Below are 21,350 nucleotides of genomic sequence, written 5' to 3'. Positions count from 1 at the left end.
GCTTACAAATACTTTGAGGAGAAAACAGGACTGCTTATTCTCAGTATAACTGCACACCAAAAAACAAGAGAGAAAGCTTCTTTTCTTCCTTATTAACTGAATTCAATATTTAAAAAGTATTTTGGCAGAAGCTGTTTGCTTATTAGCCTAGTGATAGTGACCACAGCTGAAATACAGCTAAGCAGTTAATCACCTTGCTGCTTTTCTTACTCTCTTTTCCTAAGACTTCCTCACTTTCCAGAAGGGACTTTTAGAGCTAATTCTGAGTTTAATGGGTGAAGAATGTTACAAATAATTGATCGTTGTTTACAGAAATGAGTCCCTTTACAAGTAGTCTTATAAATTACTACAATTGAGGGGCACCTGGGTGGCTCAGTCAGTTAAGCGTCCGACTTCAGCTCAGGTCACGATCTCACGGTCCGTGAGTTCAAGCCCCACATCGGGCTCTGGGCTGATGGCTCAGAGCCTGGATTCTGTGTCTCCCTCTCTCTCTGACCCTCCCCCGTTCATGCTCTGTCTCTCTCTGTCTCAAAAATAAATAAACGTAAAAAAAAAAAAATTACTGCAATTGAGATTACAGTTTAGAAATTGCAGGTTAAAGAGACACCTGTGGAAGGCACAAGTTCTAGTTCTGACACTGGCAAAATCTAACTGTGTAACCTTGACAAGTCACTCATCCTCTCAGGCTCCCACCTTCCTCATCTATAAAACAAAAGGGACTGAAACTGGATAGTTGCTAAGGTCCCTTTCAACATCTAAATTCTGGCTTTCCCTTCTCCCACCTGATCAAGGAGAGGTATTTTATAACAAAATACAAAACAAAAACAGAAAACCCTAAAATGAACGCTATTGGCCTAACTACTGCTACTTAGAGTTCAAGGTCTACTATGTTCCCTTAGCGGTTTAAACTACATACAAGGTGACAATTTAGGAAGGCTTATTACTAAAGTACACAATACAAGTGGCTTCGATGTCAGACTTCCCATGCAAAGATGACCCAAATACCACTGAGTTGCAGTGGAAAAGTACTAGCCTGGGAGTTGGGTTTTAACTTGGTTCAGTGACATCTCTTAGGTAAGTAACTTAACATCTCTGGATCCTGATTTTCCCAGGTGTAAAATGACAAAGTTATACTAGATTATCTCTAAGACCTTTCCTAAAACCAAAACTCTATGTTTCTAAGTGGTTACTCTCAACCTACCCTTTTGTAATGCATTGCTTCCAAAAACAGCTTGGTCTGCTTATAGATTTCTTGGCCTGTCTTGTGGAAGGTCTTGAGAAATTCTATGAACTCTTTAGACACTCTATCCGTTTCAATGCTGGTTTGCCGGTTTATGGAAGGACTGGGAGCTTTTGCTTCCTGAATTTCTGCTGGGAAAATTAAACATAGTAAGTTTCATTACATAGAAGATCCATGCATGGAATTACTTGAACTATGTAACTTGATTATTTAAATTATGCTTAATCAAAGTTAAACTTGAATTTAAATTCTGTTTAAATATTTGGACCACTTAAAGTAAGCTCAATCTATTTTATGACGAGGAAGTACAAGCAGATAAAACTACACGATCTAAAAGATATTCCCATTCAAATAAAAGTTGCTCTACTAATATTTTTTTAGCCAAAATATATCATACTTTGACGCATATACTTAATTATAAATACTGAAATGGCGGCACTATCTTGAACAACTTTCTCAAAGACTGCATGAATTTACAAAACTAGTCAATAAGCAAAATAACAATCAGGAGAAGCACAAAAATGTTAGGTGACTTATAAGATGTGAGACAACTCTTCCAAATCCATTCTACTTCTCAAAAAGGCAAAGGCTCATTTATTTATGTGGAGACTAACAATTACTGACCCATAATCCAGTTTTCAAAAAAATTTTTCAAGTCATACTGCTCTAAGTGCAAGAACGCATCCAACATAGCAATCATGACAGAGCAAACAGCAAAGAGGTAAGCAAAGTAAGTAAAACACTGTCTAATCAGTGGCCACACACCTCTTTCCCCTCTTCAAATGGGACCTTTAAAGAATAAAGATAACAGTGCTACAATACAAGAGGCGCTCTCTGATCACATTCTAGCCTCCTGATATTCAACTGCTAATCTAATAACTGTAAGGAATTAAATTACTCATATCCCCACAGTTCCCTTTTATACATAAAAAGAAAGATCATTAGGAAGAGAAAGTATCTTCTGAAGATACTGAAATCAACTTATTACCTGCTTACTCAGAGTAACTTCCTATCATCTTATGTTTTGAACCTTAGTACCTGAGATATATTTCAATAAAGAAGTTGCAGTAAAGTTTTCAGATAATAGAAGACTGGATTATTCAAGTGAGACAAACACATGTAGACTACCTAAAAGAATATACTATTAACTATGGTGAAGTAAAGATTCTACCTCTCTTTTATTATCACATAGCTGGTGATCAAACCAATGAGGTACTTAAATTGTTTGACTTATGTTCAAAGTAAGGGTGAAAACACCCTTTCTCCTCCCAACAGTACTATTAAGTAGTTAACAGAACAAAGTTGCACATTATAGTTATCTTTTCAAATCAAGTATTTGCATATCTTTCAGATTATCAGGTGCTTCCTAATTATGATTCGAACTATAGAAGCCCTAAAATCACATTAAAATAAAATAAAAAAAAAAAAGCACACAAAAACCCCACTATATCTATGGCTAAAAATACTATCAGTCAAAAGTCAACCAACAGATGGAAAAAATGCTTGTAAGCTTTACCACAGACAAAGGGCTACTCTCCCTAATGTAAAGTAACTCCTATAAAGAAGAAAGAAAAATAACAGTTCAACAGGAAAAGGTAAGGAATCCTAACATTGCACAGAAAGGAAACCTAAATGTATTTTAAACAAAGGAAACATGCTCAGTCTCACTCGTAACAAATATGCAAATCGAAACTACTATGAGATGCCATTTTAAAAATTAACAAACAGACACAAATCTGATGTTGATGAGGGTATGGGGTAAAAAGGCATTCTCATCTGTGGAGGTGGGAATGTAAAATGATACAACTGCAATGAAATGCAATTTGGCAATAATCATCAAAATTAAAAATACATTTATCCTATGACCCAATAATTCCATTTCTCAGAAATTTTCTGATATAACCACACATGTACAAAATGAAATATATACAAGGGTATTCATTTTAGGACTACTTATAACAGCAAGACTAAAAATGGCACAACGCACACCACTAAGTAACTAAATAAATTGTGGTTTAATCCATAAAAGGGAATACTATGTAGTTTTAAAATAAAGTACTTTTTATGTACTAAAAAAAAAGAGTTCTCAAAACATATTGCTAAAGTGAAAACAAAAAACAAAAAACGACAGTATGTGAATAAGAATATAGAACAGAGTATATATAATAAAAATATATGTGTTCAGAAATGAAGAAAAGCACCTAAGGATACACAAGAAACCAATGACAAAGGTTGTCTGAATACGGGAGAACAATGGTGGTGATGGCTGGGAACTAGATGGGTGAGGGACCATACACCTTTTATTTTGTAGCCATTTGAATGTACTACTTTTTTTTTTTTTAAGCAAATAATCAGGTACAATCTAACTTAGAACAAAAACTGGAAGCACCCTTTCTAAACATTTTTACCAATATGGAATACCAAAAGGTATATTCAACAGTCTGTATGATTAGAAAAAATTCTTTAAGGAGTGCCTGGGTGTCTCAGTAGGTTAAGCACCTGACTCTTGGTTTCGACTCAGGGCATGATCTCATGGTTCATGAGTTCGAGCCCTGAATTGGGCTCTGCGCTGTCAGTGTGATGCCTGCTTGGGATTCTCTCTCCCCCTCTCTCTCTGCCCCTCCCCCGCATGCACATGTGTTCTCTCTCTCAAAATAAATAAATAAAAACTTTAAAAAGAAAAAAGAAATAAAAAGTTCTTTAACACTTAGCTTAATCCTTCACTCAATCTGATAATTCCACTTCTGGTCATGATGGGATAACAGGGGTTGGGTTCACCCTACTCCCTTAACAACTAGAAAATCAGACAAAATACACGAAATAATGCTTTTCAGACACTGGACAACAGGTGGATGGGAGGGTAACCCCTGAGAGAAGCAGACAAATATGGTAAGTCTTACAAGTACCCCAGCTCGCTGCACAGAGAGTTTTTAGGCCATGGCAACTCAAACAGAGCCTAGCAGACCTGCTGAATTTGGGAAACAGCATTTAGAGCTGAGGGAGGCCAAAGTCGCTAGAAATTGCATGGCAAAATACAGAGAGGATGGGGCTGCAGAGAAAAAATTCCAGGTAACTGCAGAGGGATTCCTGTGAGTCTTTGAGGGAGTACTGCATGTATATGTGAGAAAGTACCCAAGACTGCATAAAGAAACAGGCAGAACAATCCCCAGAGCACACACGACTGGGAAACAGCCAGGAGGAACAAAGAACATCAGCAATGGCAAATATCAAAAAACAATTTCTCATTAAGGTAAAATTTCTTTAAAAGATCATTAACTGGAGCCACCTGGGTGGCTCAGTTGGTCAAGTGACCCATTCTTGATTTCGATTCAGGTCGTGATCTCATGGTTCACGCGAAAGGGCTCCGTGGTGGGGTCTGCACTGACAGTGTGGAGCCTGATTGGGATTCTCTCTCCCCTCTCTCTACCCCTCCCCTGCGTGTGTACTCTCTCATACATACATACGTACATACATAAATAAATGAATGAATGTATGTCTTCCTAGCAAGGTTCCTGAAAAACTTAACTATCCTACAATCCAACAATTACATTACTAGGTATTTACCCAAAGAATACAAAAATACTAATTCAAAGGGATACATGCATCCTAATTTTTATAGCAGCATTATCTACAATAGCTAAATTATGGAAACAGGCCAAGTCTCCATCAACTGATGAATGGATAAAAAAGATACACACACACATATACATATATACATACATACACACAATGGAATATTACACAGCCACAAAACAGAATGAAATCTTGCCATCTACAATGACAAAGATGGAGCTAGAGAATATCATGCTAAGTAAAATAAGTCAGTCAGGGAAAGAAAATACCATACGATTTTATTCATATGTGGAATTTAAAAAACAAAACAAATGAGCAAAGGGAAAAAAGAGAGAGAGAGAGGCAAACCAAGAAACAGACTCTTAATTATAGAGGACACACTAATGGTTAGCAGGGGGGATGTGGGGGATGGGATGGGTTAAATAGGTGATGGGATTAAGAAGTGCACTTGTCGTGATGAGCACCAGGTGTTGTATGGGAGTATTGAATCACTATATTGTACATCGGAAACCAATATTATTGTACTGTATGTTATCTAACTGGAGTTTAAATAAAAACTAAAAACAATAATAAAAAAAAGTCTTCCTAGCAGAATAACATATGCTTTTGAATTATATTGGCGATATTTACAGCTCTTTCAAGAACTTTCCATATTGCAGACACTGTGCTTTACTATATATTCTCATTAGTCCTTAAAAATTTAGATTCCTGAAATCATATGAAATAATAATATCTACCATTTTAAGCCACATACACACTGAGGTTAGAGAAGTTAAGTCACTTATATGCCTCAAGTCACACAAGTAGAGGAAAAGCTGAAATCTGAGACCAGATCTGCTTAATTTCCAAGCCCAGGTTCTTTACAACCACACCATAACGTCCCTACTATTATTACAGTGTCTATTCCTTTTTAAGCAAATCATTGAGTAGCAATTCAGTATCTACTACATAAAGCTGCCCGCAAAGGCAGATCACACTAAATCCAGTTAAGTCTTTGATATATAAAGTAAACTGTAAAAGCAAAATCTTCACTAAATTTGTTTGAAGAATAGGTATGAAAGAGTAAAGACAATCTGAATATGCCAGTTATCAAAAAAGGACATGATCATGTAGTAAAGATGATTAACACCATTTCTAGGACGAAAGACATTTTATATCTCAATGTTAAAAATTTTACTGAAAAATCCCATGTTTCTCAGATAATTAAAAAAAAAAAATCAATAGAGGCAACTCAGCAGAATATTACAGGAACCAGAGGAGCCAACTCTGCGATTAGAGGTTTGAAACTTTCAGTCCCACCCACCCCCTGACTTCTTTCAAAATGCAGAGGGGATGGACATTTTTGATCACCAACAGCCAACGATTTAATCAACCATGCCTATGAAATGAAGTTGCCATAAAAATTCCTGAAGGATTAGGTCTGGGGAGTTTCCACATTGGTGAACACAACGAGGTGCTGGCTGTATGGCACACCCAGAGAGGGCATGGCAGCTTGGTGCCTGCTCCCCTATACCCTGCCCTATGCAACTCTTCCATTTCGTTAGCCCTGTGTTGTAGTCTTTGTAATACATCATAAGCATTAATGAAGTGTTTTCCTGAGTTCTGTGAGTCATTCTAACAAATTGTCAAATCTGAGAAGAGGCCTGTGGGAATCCCCAACTTTTAGATGGCTGGTCAGGAGTATGGGTGCCCAACTCATGGGGGCTGCAGCTGGCCTCTTAGGGTGGAGATAGTCTTGTGGAACTGAGCCCTTAACCTGTGGGTTTTGTGCTGACTCTGGGTAGTGTCAGAAAAAGGACTGAATTGTTGGGACACCCAGTTGGTGCCAAAGAATAAAAGACACTAAATATGCGATAATGGGGAAACAATTTCTCATAATCCTTATCATGAAAATCAGAAAACAGGCACGATTATAAAATCAGTTCTAAATTCAACTTGGGGAATCATTACTTCAGTTTCATCTAAGTGCCAAACAGGCCCTCATGATTAAAGTAGCAATTTATTAGTGATCTTTCAGATGATGTAATCAACACTATGCTTCTATTTAACTAGCATCTGGGACATCTTGGGACAGCACTGAATGCTGGAGGATTATAGTTTTATTTTTAACTTATTTTGAAATAACCTCAAATTTACAGAAAAGCTGCCAGATTGTTACAAATAATTTCTTTATACCTTTAACTCAGATTCATGAAATTGTAACCTTTTGCTACATCTCTATTATTTTTTCTAAATTTTCAGGTGGATTGTATATAGCATGCTCTGTATCTCTTTTTTTTTAATATATGAAATTTATTGTCAAATTGGTTTCCATACAACACCAAGTGCTGATCCAAAAAGATGCCCTCTTCAATACCCATCACTCACCCTCCCCTCCCTCCCACCCCCCATGCTCTTTATCTCTTAATATGAGCGTTTCCTAACAAGGATATGCTTTTACATAACTATAGTACAGTTACTAAAAAAAGTGTGTGGGTTTTTTTCTTACATAGGATCCAATGGAGGGTCACATCTTCGTTTGGCGGTCACGCATAGTCTCCCTTTAACCTCTAAGGGCTCCCAGCCTTCCTTTGTTTTTGTAATATTGACAATTTTAAAGAATAAAAAGGCAAGTCATTTTATTGAATGCCCCTCAGTTTGGGTTTCTCTCTCCTTTCCTCATGACTGGATTCAGGTTATAAATTTCAGCTTAAGTATTAACATAATTCATGGTATGTTCTTCTCAAAGGATATCTGGAGGCACATAAGGTCCATTTCCCATCATTACATAGTTGCCATTTCTCTATTTGTAATTAATAAATTAGCTGTGGGACTTAATTTGAGATTATGCTCATAATTTGTTCCTCAGAAAACTTCTCTCACCTCAGATTTAACATTCACTGGTGAAATCTGCCTGAATCAATTCTTAGTATGATGACTGCAAAATGGTGATTTCTTATCTCCATCTCTCCTTCCACATTTATTAGTCAACATTCTATGGTAAAAAAGAGTTATCTCTTCTCTTTTATTTAATCATTTATCTATTTTATTAGTTGAAAGGACTAGTGGATTACTTTATTCAGGTATACTCCATTTATTGCCCTTACTTAATACTCAAATTTGACCAGTGGAAATCCACAGAAGATGGCTGCTGGGTCTTTTACATGTCCCCAAATTTTGGGCGGCCCCCCTGCTCCAGCTCCAGAATCAGTCTTTTCTCCAAGGAACCCTCAAGTTCACTTTAGTGAAGATTAATATTTAGAATCTAAGGTCTGCGTGGAAAAATTGGTATGTTTCTGTTCTAAAAATGGAAAAGATATTCTTCCTATGAGCACTGCCTTTAGATTAGTTTGTGAAAGACGTGCAAAAGATTCTACTCAGGGCAACAACCTCTAGTTGAGCTCTCCAAAAAAAGGACTTTTAAAATGTGTGAGCAAGTATTTCAACTTGGCCAACCAACTATGATTTATTGTGTAAGCTATAATATAGCTCACTCAATCTTACTTTAGAGATTTTAAAACTCTAAATAAACTTTCTGAGTCTTTACAGTCAAGCTATTCCATTAACTTTCTCTGAAGGGCAACCCAACTCTTAACAGGATATTAAATATTCTTCAAACTCCTTAGAAGGCTATATTTATGTTCTGTTTACAACCAACCTTCCTTGGTTTAAGAGCTTTCTTTCATGCCACCAATGGAAGCAAGAAAAATATCAAGAGCAAAGGCATTGTGTATTAATGAAGTAAAATAAAGAATACAGAACACAAAAGGTCTATTTTAGTAGAGACTCAATAAATTAAAACCACATTTAGTAATAGGTTAACCTTATCCACATGCAAAGCCCAAATAATCAGTCTGAAATGCAAAGTTCATCTGGCAAAGTTATGTAAGCAGTCTGTGAAACAGAAGATCAAACAGGATCTTCTTTTGTAATACATACACATTAATCTTTTTTCAATACTTTGAGGTCTTTATCCCCATATGCTTTCTACAGACCAGAAACAACTAAAGATTAAAAATCTAAGGTAAGAATCTATCATGTGAAAAGAAGCTAAGAAGTATACTGGCTAAATATTTTTTTTAAATAAAATAACTTGGGATTGTTTCTTTTAAAGTACAAATCATCAGGGTGCCTGGATGGCTCAGTCGGCTAAGCGTCTGAACTCTTGATTTTGGCTCAGGTCATGATCTCACGGTTCATGAGTTCGAGCCCCTCATCGGGCTGTGCACTTTCAGTGCAGATTCTCTCTCTCCCTCTCTGTTCCTCCCCAACTTGTGCTCTCTCTTGCAAAATAAATAAACTTAAAAAAAAATAATAAAGTACAAATCTTCTTTCATAAAATAATGCACATTTTACACACTCTTAGGATACAATTTTTTTTAAAGTGTCAAGGAGAGTCACTGAATGTGTAGGACTATTAAGTTCTTCAGTAACAGAAACCTCATTAAATATCTATCCGTAGCTATACATACAGATGTAGATATACATGCACATACATATACTAGAGGTCAAGGGATATAATGGGAAAAAAAATGGAACCAGGAGACTTGAGTTCTCATATATCAACATATTACAGGACCTTGAGTAAGCTGGGCTAATATTTTATGGGCTTTCATACTGTCTGTCATTTGTAAAATGAGGCAGTTAGAGCCAATGGCTTTAGAACTTCTTTACTATCTCATCTGCTGTCATAGTTTACCATTTCACTCTATATCATAAATTCATAAGGTTAATGAGACTTTCCCAAAGCAAAAAACAAAATTTAAGCTAAATAGGAATGAATGGTTTTGATCAATACCCTTGAGCTCCTTACTAGTAGAGATTACTCAATCAGAAAAACAGTGTGTATTTTTTTTTCTTTTTTAATGTTTATTTATTTCTGAAACAGAGAGAGACAGAGAATGAGAGGGGAGGGGCAGAGAGAGAGGGAGACAGAATGTGAAGTAGGCTCCAGGCTCTGAGCTGTCAGCACAGAGCCTGACACAGGGCTCGAACTCACAAACCGTGAGATCATGACCTGAGCCAAAGTCAGTCGCTCAACCGACTGAACCACCCAGGTGCCCCAAACAATGTGTATTTTCAACTAGCTAACATTTATTGGAGACTTAGTGTGTCAGGCACTGTGCTGAACTCTTTTAATTGGATCAGCTTCTTTAATTCTGAAGACGTGCCTATAATAGGTATTACTGTCCCTCAGAATAGACAGAGCTTAAAGAAATTAGCTTGCTCAAGGTCACAACAGCTAGTAAATCACAAAGCTTAAACGCAAAAAAGGGTGACTCCAAAGTTTATGCTCTTAACCACCATACTATACTACCTCCTAATAAATAAAGCATGAGTCAAATACATTCTTCATTTAATCTCTAATAGGTCCTGATTATTCCCATTCTAATTACAATAGAGAAAACTGCTATAGTGACAGCCGACCAAGAAACAATTTCAAATTAATGTGAACAGAAAGACTATTTAAAGATTTGCTTTTATTAAAGAGAAGTGCTGTGTTTTTAGTAATAAGCAACCTTTCCTTCTTTTTAAAAAAAATGTTTAATGTTTCTTTATTTTGGGGGCAGGGGGAGGCAGAGAGGGAGGGAGACAGAGAATCCAAAGCAGGCTCCACACTAAGAGAACAAAGCCCAACGCGGGCTTGAACTCACTAACCATGAGATGACCTGAGCCAAAGTCAGATGCTCAACGACTAAGCTACCCAGGCACCCCAGCAACCTTTTCTTTTAATAAAACAAACAACGCCATTAAATCTGAAAGACAAGCAAAGTTCTTTTTTTTTTTAAGTTTATTTATTTATTTTGAGAGAGACAGAGACAGCACAGAAGGGGCAGAGAGGGAGAGAAAGAGAATCCCAAGCAGGCTCCGCACCGTCAGTGCAGAGCCCAGATTGGGGCTCGAACACATGAACTGTGAGATTGTGACCTGAGCCAAAGTCTGAGGCTTAACCGACTAAGCCACCCAGGCACTCAAGGCCAGCAAAGATCTTAAGGTGTGATATTATTACTCATTTCCCTGCCTTTAGGCAGACAAAAAACCTCCTGACAATTACCCCAGATGGCAGGGTTTGTCCAAGAGAACATCTCTTCAGATAGCATCAGTCTTGTCTCCATCACCACTTCAAATTTACTGCATAACTCTGATTACCAACATAAAGGTTCAAAGACAAAGCTGACCACAGACATTCTTTCTTGCTTCCAGTTAGGCTACTTCAACTAGCCTGTCTGCTGACTGGTAGAACATGTGTAACTTTAGCAACAATCCTTTTGCGGGGTATACAGCATTTTAAGAAGCGGATGAAAAAGATAATGTACATACAAATCATGCACCAGAAAATGCCTTCTATGGGTTACTTTCACCCCTCCAAGCGCCTAAAGCAAACCTTCTCCTTTATATTCTCTATATATTTCTTCAAGATGCAAGCTGTCTCTCAAACTCTCAGAAAACCTCTTTCTTAGATGAATTTAAGCCTAGAAATAGTCAGTTCTGACAAGATATGGTTAAGTAAGGATATTATCCAAAGCAGAATAAGCCAGAATCCAAAAATTAAAGGCATAAAAAATAAAACATCCAAAAAGATAGCCATTTGGATGGGAATAAATTTTACAAACAAAACTACCCATTTCAATTTTCTTCATTCCTCCTATAGAGTAATAAACAGGTTTCTCTAACACACAATGTCCTCCAACCAAAGAGATTTTTGGTTTCATATATTGTGTGACCCTTAAACCCAATTTTGGTTTCAAATATGGGTTGATGTCCACTGAACAACTTACAGAAATTAAAAAGCAGAGCCCACATGCACTGTGGGTCTACTCTGTATCTCATCTGAGCACAGAAGGAAAAAGGAAAATTACCCTTCTTTGATCCAACCCTGGATGAAGCACTGAAGAATTTCTTCACTGTGGTAACCTTGCGGGTCTTCTCATTGGTTTTTTTTTCTTCAAACTTGGAAAATGTGAGGGATTGGGCCCCCTGGCTGCTCTGACTGCTGGCAAAGGCCTCTTCCTCCTCCCGCTGAAGTCTGCAATTCAAGAGAGATTAAGAATGAGCCAGACATCCTCCAAGTTTTCCTTGTATCTGAAGCTATTACTCAATGAATTGCAGGGAGATCTTGAATTTTTAGAAATGGAGGCTAAACATATCAAATAGGTCTGAAGTACCTGAATGAAACTATCCCACACACTCCTAGACTTCAAAAGGAACCTTCTCCATAGATCACATTCATTTAACAATATACTAAGGTTACATAAAAGGAACTCTAGTCCTTTTCCCTAACAAGCTCAAGGTTGAAAAGGAAAAAGATAAGTATATAATGTGATAGTTCCTACAGTAGAGAGTAAAACCTAATTGCTATGAGAACATAGGAAAGAACAACTTAATCTGCTGGAGGAGACAAAGAAGGTTTTACAGTGGTGCTATTTACACCGGTCTTAAGAGGTGAATAGGGTTCCACTGAGTGAAAGGGCATTCCAGGAAGAGGGAACTACAAATGTGAAGGCATATGGTTTCCTTTGCAGATCAAGATCAGCGTAGTCACTGGTGTGACCAGGTGCTTAAGAAACCTTGACTACTGAGCCCATTATAATCCTAGATTTTATCATGTAGTGGGGAACCAAGAAAAACTGTAAATCCAATAAATGACCATCATCAGATCTGTACTTTAAAAAAAATAATGCAGGTTGCTATGTGATAACTTGAGGGGCAATAATTAAGAATATATTATACAAAGATTTAAGTGAGAAAATATAGATCTGGAAACTAAGAAAGGATGAAATTCAAGAAACTTCTTTGAGCTGGAATAAATTCTATTTATTGGTCACATAAGTGGTGTAAAGGAGAAATTAAGAATGACTCCCAAAGAAAAGGGAACCCTCTTGCACTGTTGGTGGGAATGCAAATTGGTGCAGCCGCTCTGGAAAACAGTGTGGAGGTTCCTCAAAAAATTAAAAATAGACCTACCCTATGACCCAGCAATAGCACTGCTAGGAATTTACCCAAGGGATACAGGAATACTGATGCATAGGGCCACTTGTACCCCAATGTTTATAGCAGCACTCTCAACAATAGCCAAATGATGGAAAGAGCCTAAATGTCCATCAACTGATGAATGGATAAAGAAATTGTGGTTTATATACACAATGGAGTACTACGTGGCAATGAGAAAGAATGAAATATGGCCCTTTATAGCAACATGGATGGAACTGGAGAGTGTTATGCTAAGTGAAATAAGCCATACAGAGAAAGACAGATACCATATGGTTTCACTCTTATGTGGATCCTGAGAAACTTAACAGAAACCCATGGGGGAGGGGAAGGAAAAAAAAAAAAAAGAGGTTAGAGTGGAAGACAGCCAAAGCTTAAGAGACTCTTAAAAACTGAGAACTGAGGGTTGATGGGGGGTGGGAGGGAGGGGAGGGTGGGTGATGAGTATTGAGGAGGGCACCTTTTGGGATGAGCACTGAGTGTTGTATGGAAACCAATTTGACAATAAACTCCATATATTGAAAAAAAAAAAAAAAAAGAATGACTCCCAATATTTTTTAGCTAACTGAATAAAATAGTGATGTCATTAACTGATACAGAAGAAGGGTAGGAGGAAATGTTGGGATTGAGTAAATAAAAGAAATAAATTTGACCTTGGACCAGGTCCAACATATTTGAGGTATTTATAATAAATCTAAAGAGCTATCTATAGAACAATGGTTCTATATGTTGAGCCCAGCAGCATCACCTGGGAACTTGCTAGAAATGCAAATTCCCAGACCTCACTCCCACCCTAATAAGTCAGAGACTCCAAAATGAGGTCCAGTGATCCCTGTTTTGATAAGTGATTCTCATCCTTGTTCAAATTTGAGAAGGAGTGCTGTAATAAGACTCAAGCAAGGTCATAAACGGAAGCAGAAAAAAATAGCCATGAAGTCATAGGTAGAAGTGTTAGTCTGAGAATGGAATAAGGACACACCTCTCTCCGAGACAAAATAGAAGTCAGCATCAAGATAGGAGTACTTTTGCTGTGGAGAGGGGAGAAAGCTGCTTTCTTCATGAAACAGGATCAGCTACTGAGATGCTCAGGAGTGCAGTGGGAAATCTGAGCACATACTTAATGTTCTATGTCTATATTTTCTCTTTTGGACCATAGAGTTACTGAAAGCAGTGAGTATGCACTATAATTCTCCAAGTTCACCACAGATGCTAGAAAAGTAGTCACTCAACAAATATGGATGATTAGGTATTAAAAAACTAGCAAAAGATGTCAGAGTTCAGTCTGACGTTCTTTTATGGAGAAGTTTTACTGTTTCTAGGATGTTTTGGCAAGAGATTAACATCATTCATGGCATTTTATTCATCTCTATACTCACCAGCCATTCCATCTTTTAGTTTTTATCATAATCATATTTCTGGATAATATAAACTACTTTGGACTAACAAACCTCATTTTTAAGAAACAGTTAAATTTCCAAAATGCACATGCTCTATATACAAATCAAAAAAGTTTTTACTATTATGTGTTTATCACCATGGCAGGAGCTATGCTGGATGTATTTTAAGAATGAAAAAACCGAGGGGCGTCTGGGTGGCTCAGTCTGTTGGGCGTCCGACTTCGTCTCAGGTCATGATCTCACAGTCTGTGAGTTTGAGCCCCGCATCGGGCTCTGTGCTGACAGCTCAGAGCCTGAAGCCTGCTTCAGATTCTGTGTCTCCCTCTCTCTCTGCCCCTCCCCTGCTCATACTCTGTCTCTGACTCAAAAATAAACAAAAATATTTAAAAAAAAATTAAAAAAAAAAAGAATGAAAAAAATGATGCCTGATGAGAGCCATGTGCTTGGTACATCAGCTAGACTACTGCATTTAATGTTCACCATGAAATCTGTGTATCTCCATTCTTCTTCTCTGAGAAGTCTATTTTATCTATCTAAAAGAACTCAGTCTAACACACTCTAAACACAAAATAATTACAAGACAAAGATAAAATGAAGAAATCAGTGAAAGCTATTCATTAAATGTTGACTGAGAAGAAGAAGAGAAAAAATTCACTTCTAATACTAAGCTGACTTGCTGATAGCTCACAACAGGGGAGAAAAATGGATTTTGACAATGACTGAGCTATATCTCTAACTGTATCGCTGTTAAACCACCCCTAGGTAAGTCCTTTTACCGCTCTGCCAGTTCCCAATCCTCCTGAATCTGCTTCTGCCTGGCTTTGTGGTACTCTTCCCTCCAGCACTTGGAGCAGAAACCCTGCCAAGCAGGGTTGCCATAGTAACCACATCCTTTCTTGCATAGGAGCTCCGACTGATCCACGTGAATTCCACGGCGTTCAGACTTCAGGCTCATCTTCTTTCTGCTAATCAAGTATAAACAAGAAAGTGTTGTTGCACTATCATTCTTCTATCAGCACAGGAATTGAGAACAAAAATATGAGGGAGTCCATAATCTTCAAGCTATTAGGGAGGGAAGGAAGGCTGTGAGGGAGGGAAAGAGTTTAAATACAGCAAGTTCCTGGGACACAAGGCTGCCTCAATTAGTAGAGCATGCAACTCTTGATCTTGGGTTTATGGGCTTGAACCCCACACTGGGTGCAGAGATTATTTAAAATAAAAATCTTAAAAAAAAAATAAAGCAAACAAGTTCTTGACACAGTCATACCAAAGAAAACATTTCTTATTTCCCTCTCAATAATACATAGAACACTTTAAGAAAGAACTAATATTGGATTAAAGGCCTAAATGTGACACTTGAAACTATAAAACACCCAGAAGAAACCAGAGGGAAAAAACTTCATGACATTGGATTTGATAATAGTTTCTTGGCTATGACACCAAAAACAGCACAAGCCACAAAAGGAAAACCAGACAAATGTGACTGTATCAAACCTAAAATGTTCTGCATGGAAAAGTAAACAGCCCACAGAGTGAGAAGGCAACCTGTATGGAATGAGAGAAAATATTTGCAAGCCATGTATCTGCTAAGGGATTAATATTCAGAATATATAAAGAATTCCTATAGCTCAACAACAACAAAAACAAATAATCTAATGAAAAATTAGCAAAGGACTTGAATAGATAATTCTCCAAGGAAGATATACAAATATCCAACTAACATGTGAAAAGATGCTCAACATCACTAATCAGGGAAATGCACATCGAAACCACAACGAGATACCACTTCACATCCAGTAGGATGGCTATGATGAAAAAAAAAAGTCAGATAATAACAAGTGTTAGCAAGGATGTTGAGAACGCTCATATAGGGCTGCCTGGAATGTAAAACTTTCCAAACTTTGGAAACAGTCTGACAGCTCCTCAAGCAATTAAACAGAGAGTTACCATATGACCCAGCAATTCCACTCCAAGGTATGTGTGTGTGTGTGTGTGTGTGTGTACACACACACACACACACACACCCACAAGAGATGAAAACATATGTCCACACAGAAACTTGTACACAAGTGTTTAAAACATTATCCATAATAGCCAAAAGGGGATGAATGATAAAGAAATTGCAGTATATCGATACAATGGAGTATTTGACCATAAAAAGGAATTAAATACTGATACATGTCACAACACGATCAACCTTGAAAACGTTTTGCTAAGTGAAAGAATCCAGTCATAAAAGGCCACGTATTATATAATCCCCTTCATATGAATGTTCAGTATGGGAAATCTACAGAGACAGAAAATAGATTACAGTTGCTTAGGACTAAGGGGGAGAGGGTGGGAATAAAGGAGACAGCTGAAGAGTATGAGGTTTCTTTTTGAGAGGATGAAAATGTTCTCAAGTTGGATGTCATGATGGTTGCCACTGAACTGTTTAACCTTTAAATGGGTGAATTCTATGGTATGTGAATTAAACTTCAATAAAGTTGTTTTTAAAATAACACATCTTGGAGATATTGCAGGTTGAGGCCCAGACCACACAATAACGCAAATGTCACAATAAAGTGAGTCAAATAAATTTTTTGGTTTCCCAGTGCATATATAAGTTAGGTTTACACTATACTGTAGTCCATTTAGTGTTCAATTCTAAAAATTAAAAATGCAAATTTGACACTGAGATAAGGTTACAGGTAAATTAGAATATACCAGTTTTATGGATTGGAGAGGAAGTGTGAAAAACACCAAAGAAACAAAGTCCTAGAAACTGAAGTAGGAGCAACGTTTTTATCAGAGTTTTAGCTATAACAAAGTATAAAACTGTAGGATTTAAGCTTCATGTGGTAAATAACATGGCATTCATATGTAAAATGTTCAGTATCTGAGTGGTAGTTTTACTGACGTATAGTTATTTTAATTGTAGACTTAAAATTGCTGCATTTTATGTACTTAAAGTAATTCTTAACATAAAAAATAATAAAAATTAAAATTAAAAATGCTTTATTGCTAAAAAAAATGCTTTATTGCCAAAAAATGCGAACTACCATCTGAGGTTTCAGTGAATTGTAATCACTGATCATAGATACCATAACAAATAATAATGAAAACGTTCGAAATATTGCCAGAATTACCAGATTTTGTGACACAGAAACACGGAAGTGAGCAAATGCTGTTGGCAAAATGGCGCGGACAGATTTGCTCAATGCATGGTTGCCACACAAACCTTCAATTTGTGAAAAAATGCGGTATCTGTGAAGCTCAATAAAGCAAAGTGCAATAAAGCAAGGTATGCCTGTAAAACTCAACAGAGGAGGGCAGGATGGAAGTCACGGAGATTCAATATTGGCTTTGAAGGTGGAGCGACTATAAGCCAAGGAATGTGGGTGGCTTCTAGAAGCTGAGAATGACCTCAGTCCTATAACCAAAATGAACTAAATTCTGCCAGCATGAGTATGTCTGGAAGCAGATTTTCCCCACAGCCTCTAGAAAAGAGCCCAGGCTGGCTGACTCCTTTATTTTGACCTCTTGAGATCCTTAACAGAGTACGAGTACCCAGCTGAGCCAGGCAGGACTTGTGCTTTACAGAATTTGGGGATAATAAATGGGTATTGTTTTAAGCTGCTAAATTTGTGGCGATCTGTTATGGCAACAACAGAAAACTAACAGGCCTCTTTTCCACATCTCTTTTTGGGAGCCTTTGCACATGTGTTCTAATGCTGCCCAGGGCTGTGTGCCCTGCTGTTCACATGGTGATTATTCTCTCCTACTGTAGGTCTTAGCTTTCACATCGCACTCTCAGGAAGACCTTCCCTGGTTACTCTATCTAAAGTAGTACCTCCCCCAAATCCCCAACTCTCACCTCCACGCTGGCATTATTTCTCTATATTCTACCTATATTGAACAAGGCGGGGTAAGGAAAGAGTTAACCAAGCAGGCCTGAGTTGCTCAAAAATCGTGCACATTCTCAGAAGGGCCTGCTTGTGTACTGGCTCATGGTCAGCTTCTGGGAATGGAAGTCTTTATGTCTTTATGTCATGAGTGTCATTATGTTTTGTATGCTTGGAGCTTTGAACCACACTTTAGACAGTCTGCACAAATAGTGTGATGTATGGTGAACACCTGCTTTCATTCTGGGGGGTCTGGAGTTGCATTAACTGTGGTCATACTGTGAAGGCACTTGTGCTTATGTGACCAAACTTCAATAAAAACCCTGAAATTCAAGGCATAAGTGAGTTTCCTTAACAGAAAATACCTCACACGCGTTGCTACAATTTGTTGCTGGGGGATCAAATGCACCACTGGGAGAAGACTCATGAGAAGACTCAGGCCTGGTATCCTCCAAACTCTGCTCAGTGCACTGTTTTCCTTTATTGGTCCTGTTTTGTATCCTCTCACCTGGCTATAAAACATCACCAGGAGAACAGGAGTTCTATGAATCCCATCAAATTACCAAACTTGGGGGGAGTGCTGGGGACTAGTGACATAGGGTATGATTATAAAGGGGTGGCAGGAGGGAGCTCTTAGTGGTTACAGAATAGTCCCGTATCTTGACTGTGACACAAAACTGCTATACACACACACATGACAGATGTCAATTTCTTGGTTCTGAGAGTATACTATAGTTATGTAAAATGTAGCCTTTGGGGAAAACTGGGCAAAGAGTACATAGGGCCTCTCTGTATTATCTTTGCAACTTCCTGTTACTCTGTCATTTCGAATTAGAGAGGTTTAAAAAATTCCACTTAAATTTTAAATGACAACACGTATGACTGAACCACTGTATATGAGACAGTTAAACAGTGATAACTCAGGTTATTTCTAAATATGGAAAACAAAGAGAGCAAGTGAACTGCCAGAAGTGCATGCCATGATTTGAAAGGGTTAGGGTTAGGAGAGGTGATGATAGCTCTGTTTCAGTGGGGCAAAGCAGGTACAGTCAACACACCTACATTAGACATCAGAGACATATAAACAGCATATCCCCTTCAGTTAGGGAGAAACATACGGGGATCAACCGCCTGAGACTCCATTCTGTCTTTCCTGCACAGAAAGACCTCTCTCTCCCTAATCAGTGGAGCCATAATCCAGAGGCAAGCTGCCACCACCACTGCACCGAAGAGGAAGGCCAGAGGGACATATCCAGATCCTGTTTGAGCACTGCACTCAAATAAGCAGGCTTTTATTGAGCAACCTGGGCATAAAAAATGCATAATTCAATTGGCCCACTACATTAGAGAAGACAGAGTAAAAATGATCTCTACTGCTGAGACAATGGAGAGCCCTGTGAGTTCTGCCCCCAGGCTAGTATTCAATCTGGGTTGAGGTACACTAAAAAAAAGGACAGAGGAGTACAAATCCCAGAGTTAGGTGTGTTCTTCCTTAAGACTCTGCATAAAGCCAGATTGACCTCATAAAATCAGCAAAAACAAAAAAACATTTTGTGGATCTGAGTAGCTTCCCACTATTTTCCTTATGAGAGTCCTACTTCCTGTTCTTGGGTTCAGTGCTATGTTCTCATAGTTCGTTCCTCTAGGCCGCAATTTACAAGAAACTTCCAATCAACTCTACTAAAATGATACACTGTCCTTTGACCTCAGTTAAGAAATAAAACTAATAGCTAAGCTTTTTTCCTGAAATTTGATTTTCTCCACTTATGGAAGTATAAGATGCTTACTCTATAAAACCTGATATATATAGACAAGTAGAAAATAAAGTAGAAAGAAAGTCAAAACATCACCCAGAGACATTCACTATATTCTTGTAGTGCTTTCTCTACTCATCACTCAGTTATTTAACAAATAATTATACACTGATTTACACTCTATGACAGGCACATTACAAAAGTAAAAGTAAAGTTTCAGTCATTTTGGCACCTGCTATGTAGTATGGGAAATATAACTATATATCTAGAAGGCCTGAAAGAAGAATTTAAAACACTATGAACAATGAGGAAATAATTAATTTTAGAATTACAAAATCACATAAAAATTTGTATTTATGTAAAACAAGCTAAATATGTGTAAATGAAATCTATGGAACTCTTAAAATAGTCTAACAATAACAAGTTTGTAAATATAAAAAGATCCCATTCACAATAGTATCAAAATGTAAAACCACCCAGGAAACACTTTAATAGTAAAATTACGTGATTTACAATAAACATTGAGAACTAAAAAAAGCTAAAGTAGCTGGTAAGGTAAGGCATACCAATTTTTACTGAGTAAATTAAATATATAAATGGCAAATGTTTAAAACATTTCAAGTTTACTACAAATGACAATAAAATCTCAAAAGACGTTTTTTTAAAGTTTATTTTATTTAATTATTTTGGGAGAGAGAGAGTGTGCAAGCACACAGGGGAGGGGCAGAGAGAGCGGTAGAGAGAATCCCAAGCAGGCTCTGCACTGTCAGCACAGAGCCCTATGCGGGGCTCCAACTCATGAACCATGAGATCATGACCTGGGCCAAAATCAAGAGTCAGACACTTAACTGACTTAATCGCACCTTACGAAACTTTTAAAGGACTAAGGGCTATTTAAGCTTAAAAACTGAAGCAAATTTTTAAAAAGAAAAAGATTCAAACACACAAATTTAAACTTCTATCTAGTTTTTAAAAGGCCCACTTAGAAAATGGAAAGGCAAGGGCACCTGGGTGGCTCAGTCTGTTAAGCGTCCAACTCTTGATTTTAGCTTAGGTCATGGCCTCACAGTTCGTGAGATTGAGCCCGACACTGGGCTCTGTGCTGACAGTGCAGAGCCTGCTTGCGATTCTCTTTTCCTTCTCTCTCTCTCTCTCTCTCTCTCTCTCTCAAAATAAATATTTAAAAAAGAAAATAGGCAAATATTTTAAGAAAATAGGACAATGAAGTATTTTATCGTATTTAAAATTATATGAATAAAAAGAAACTGTAAATCTCTGATATGCAGGATAAGGATACGAGTAGACCAATCACAAAACATGAAAAGCTTCTGAGAAACAGAATGTCAAAGGGCTTCTGCATTTTATTTTTATTAAAGTTTATTCATTTTTGAGAAAGAGAGACAGAGACAGAGACAGAGAGAATCCCAAGCAGGCTCCACGTTCAGCATGGAGCCTGATGTGGGGCTTGATCCCACACCGTGAGGTTGAAATCAAGAGTTTAATGCTCAACCAACTGAGCCACCCAGGAGCCTGT

At 37.6% G+C, this 21,350-nt stretch overlaps 1 protein-coding gene across 3 annotated transcripts in view; it reads right to left on the bottom strand.

The window, feature by feature from the left end:
* The window catches only part of RABGEF1 (RAB guanine nucleotide exchange factor 1), a 61,103-nt gene that overhangs the window by 26,665 nt on the left and 13,088 nt on the right, over positions 1-21,350 (bottom strand). Inside the window, exons 2-4 of one of the 3 annotated variants that reach the window (XM_030300222.2) lie at positions 14,955-15,143; positions 11,653-11,819; positions 1,202-1,368 (exon numbers count right to left, since the gene is read on the bottom strand). In XM_030300222.2, coding sequence (XP_030156082.1) covers positions 1,202-1,368; positions 11,653-11,819; positions 14,955-15,133 — 513 coding nt within the window. In that variant the 5' untranslated portion in view covers positions 15,134-15,143. Of the gene's footprint in view, positions 1-1,201; positions 1,372-11,652; positions 11,820-14,954; positions 15,144-21,350 lie in introns of all 3 variants that reach the window. The other 2 variants (XM_030300221.1, XM_030300220.2) reach the window with 2 other exon arrangements.

The sequence above is a fragment of the Lynx canadensis genome, chromosome E3 (genome assembly GCF_007474595.2).
Source record: "Lynx canadensis isolate LIC74 chromosome E3, mLynCan4.pri.v2, whole genome shotgun sequence".
NCBI classification, from domain to species: domain Eukaryota; kingdom Metazoa; phylum Chordata; class Mammalia; order Carnivora; family Felidae; genus Lynx; species Lynx canadensis.
The sequence above is the reverse complement of the archived record's forward strand: the minus strand, read 5'-3'. Positions and strand labels throughout refer to the sequence as shown.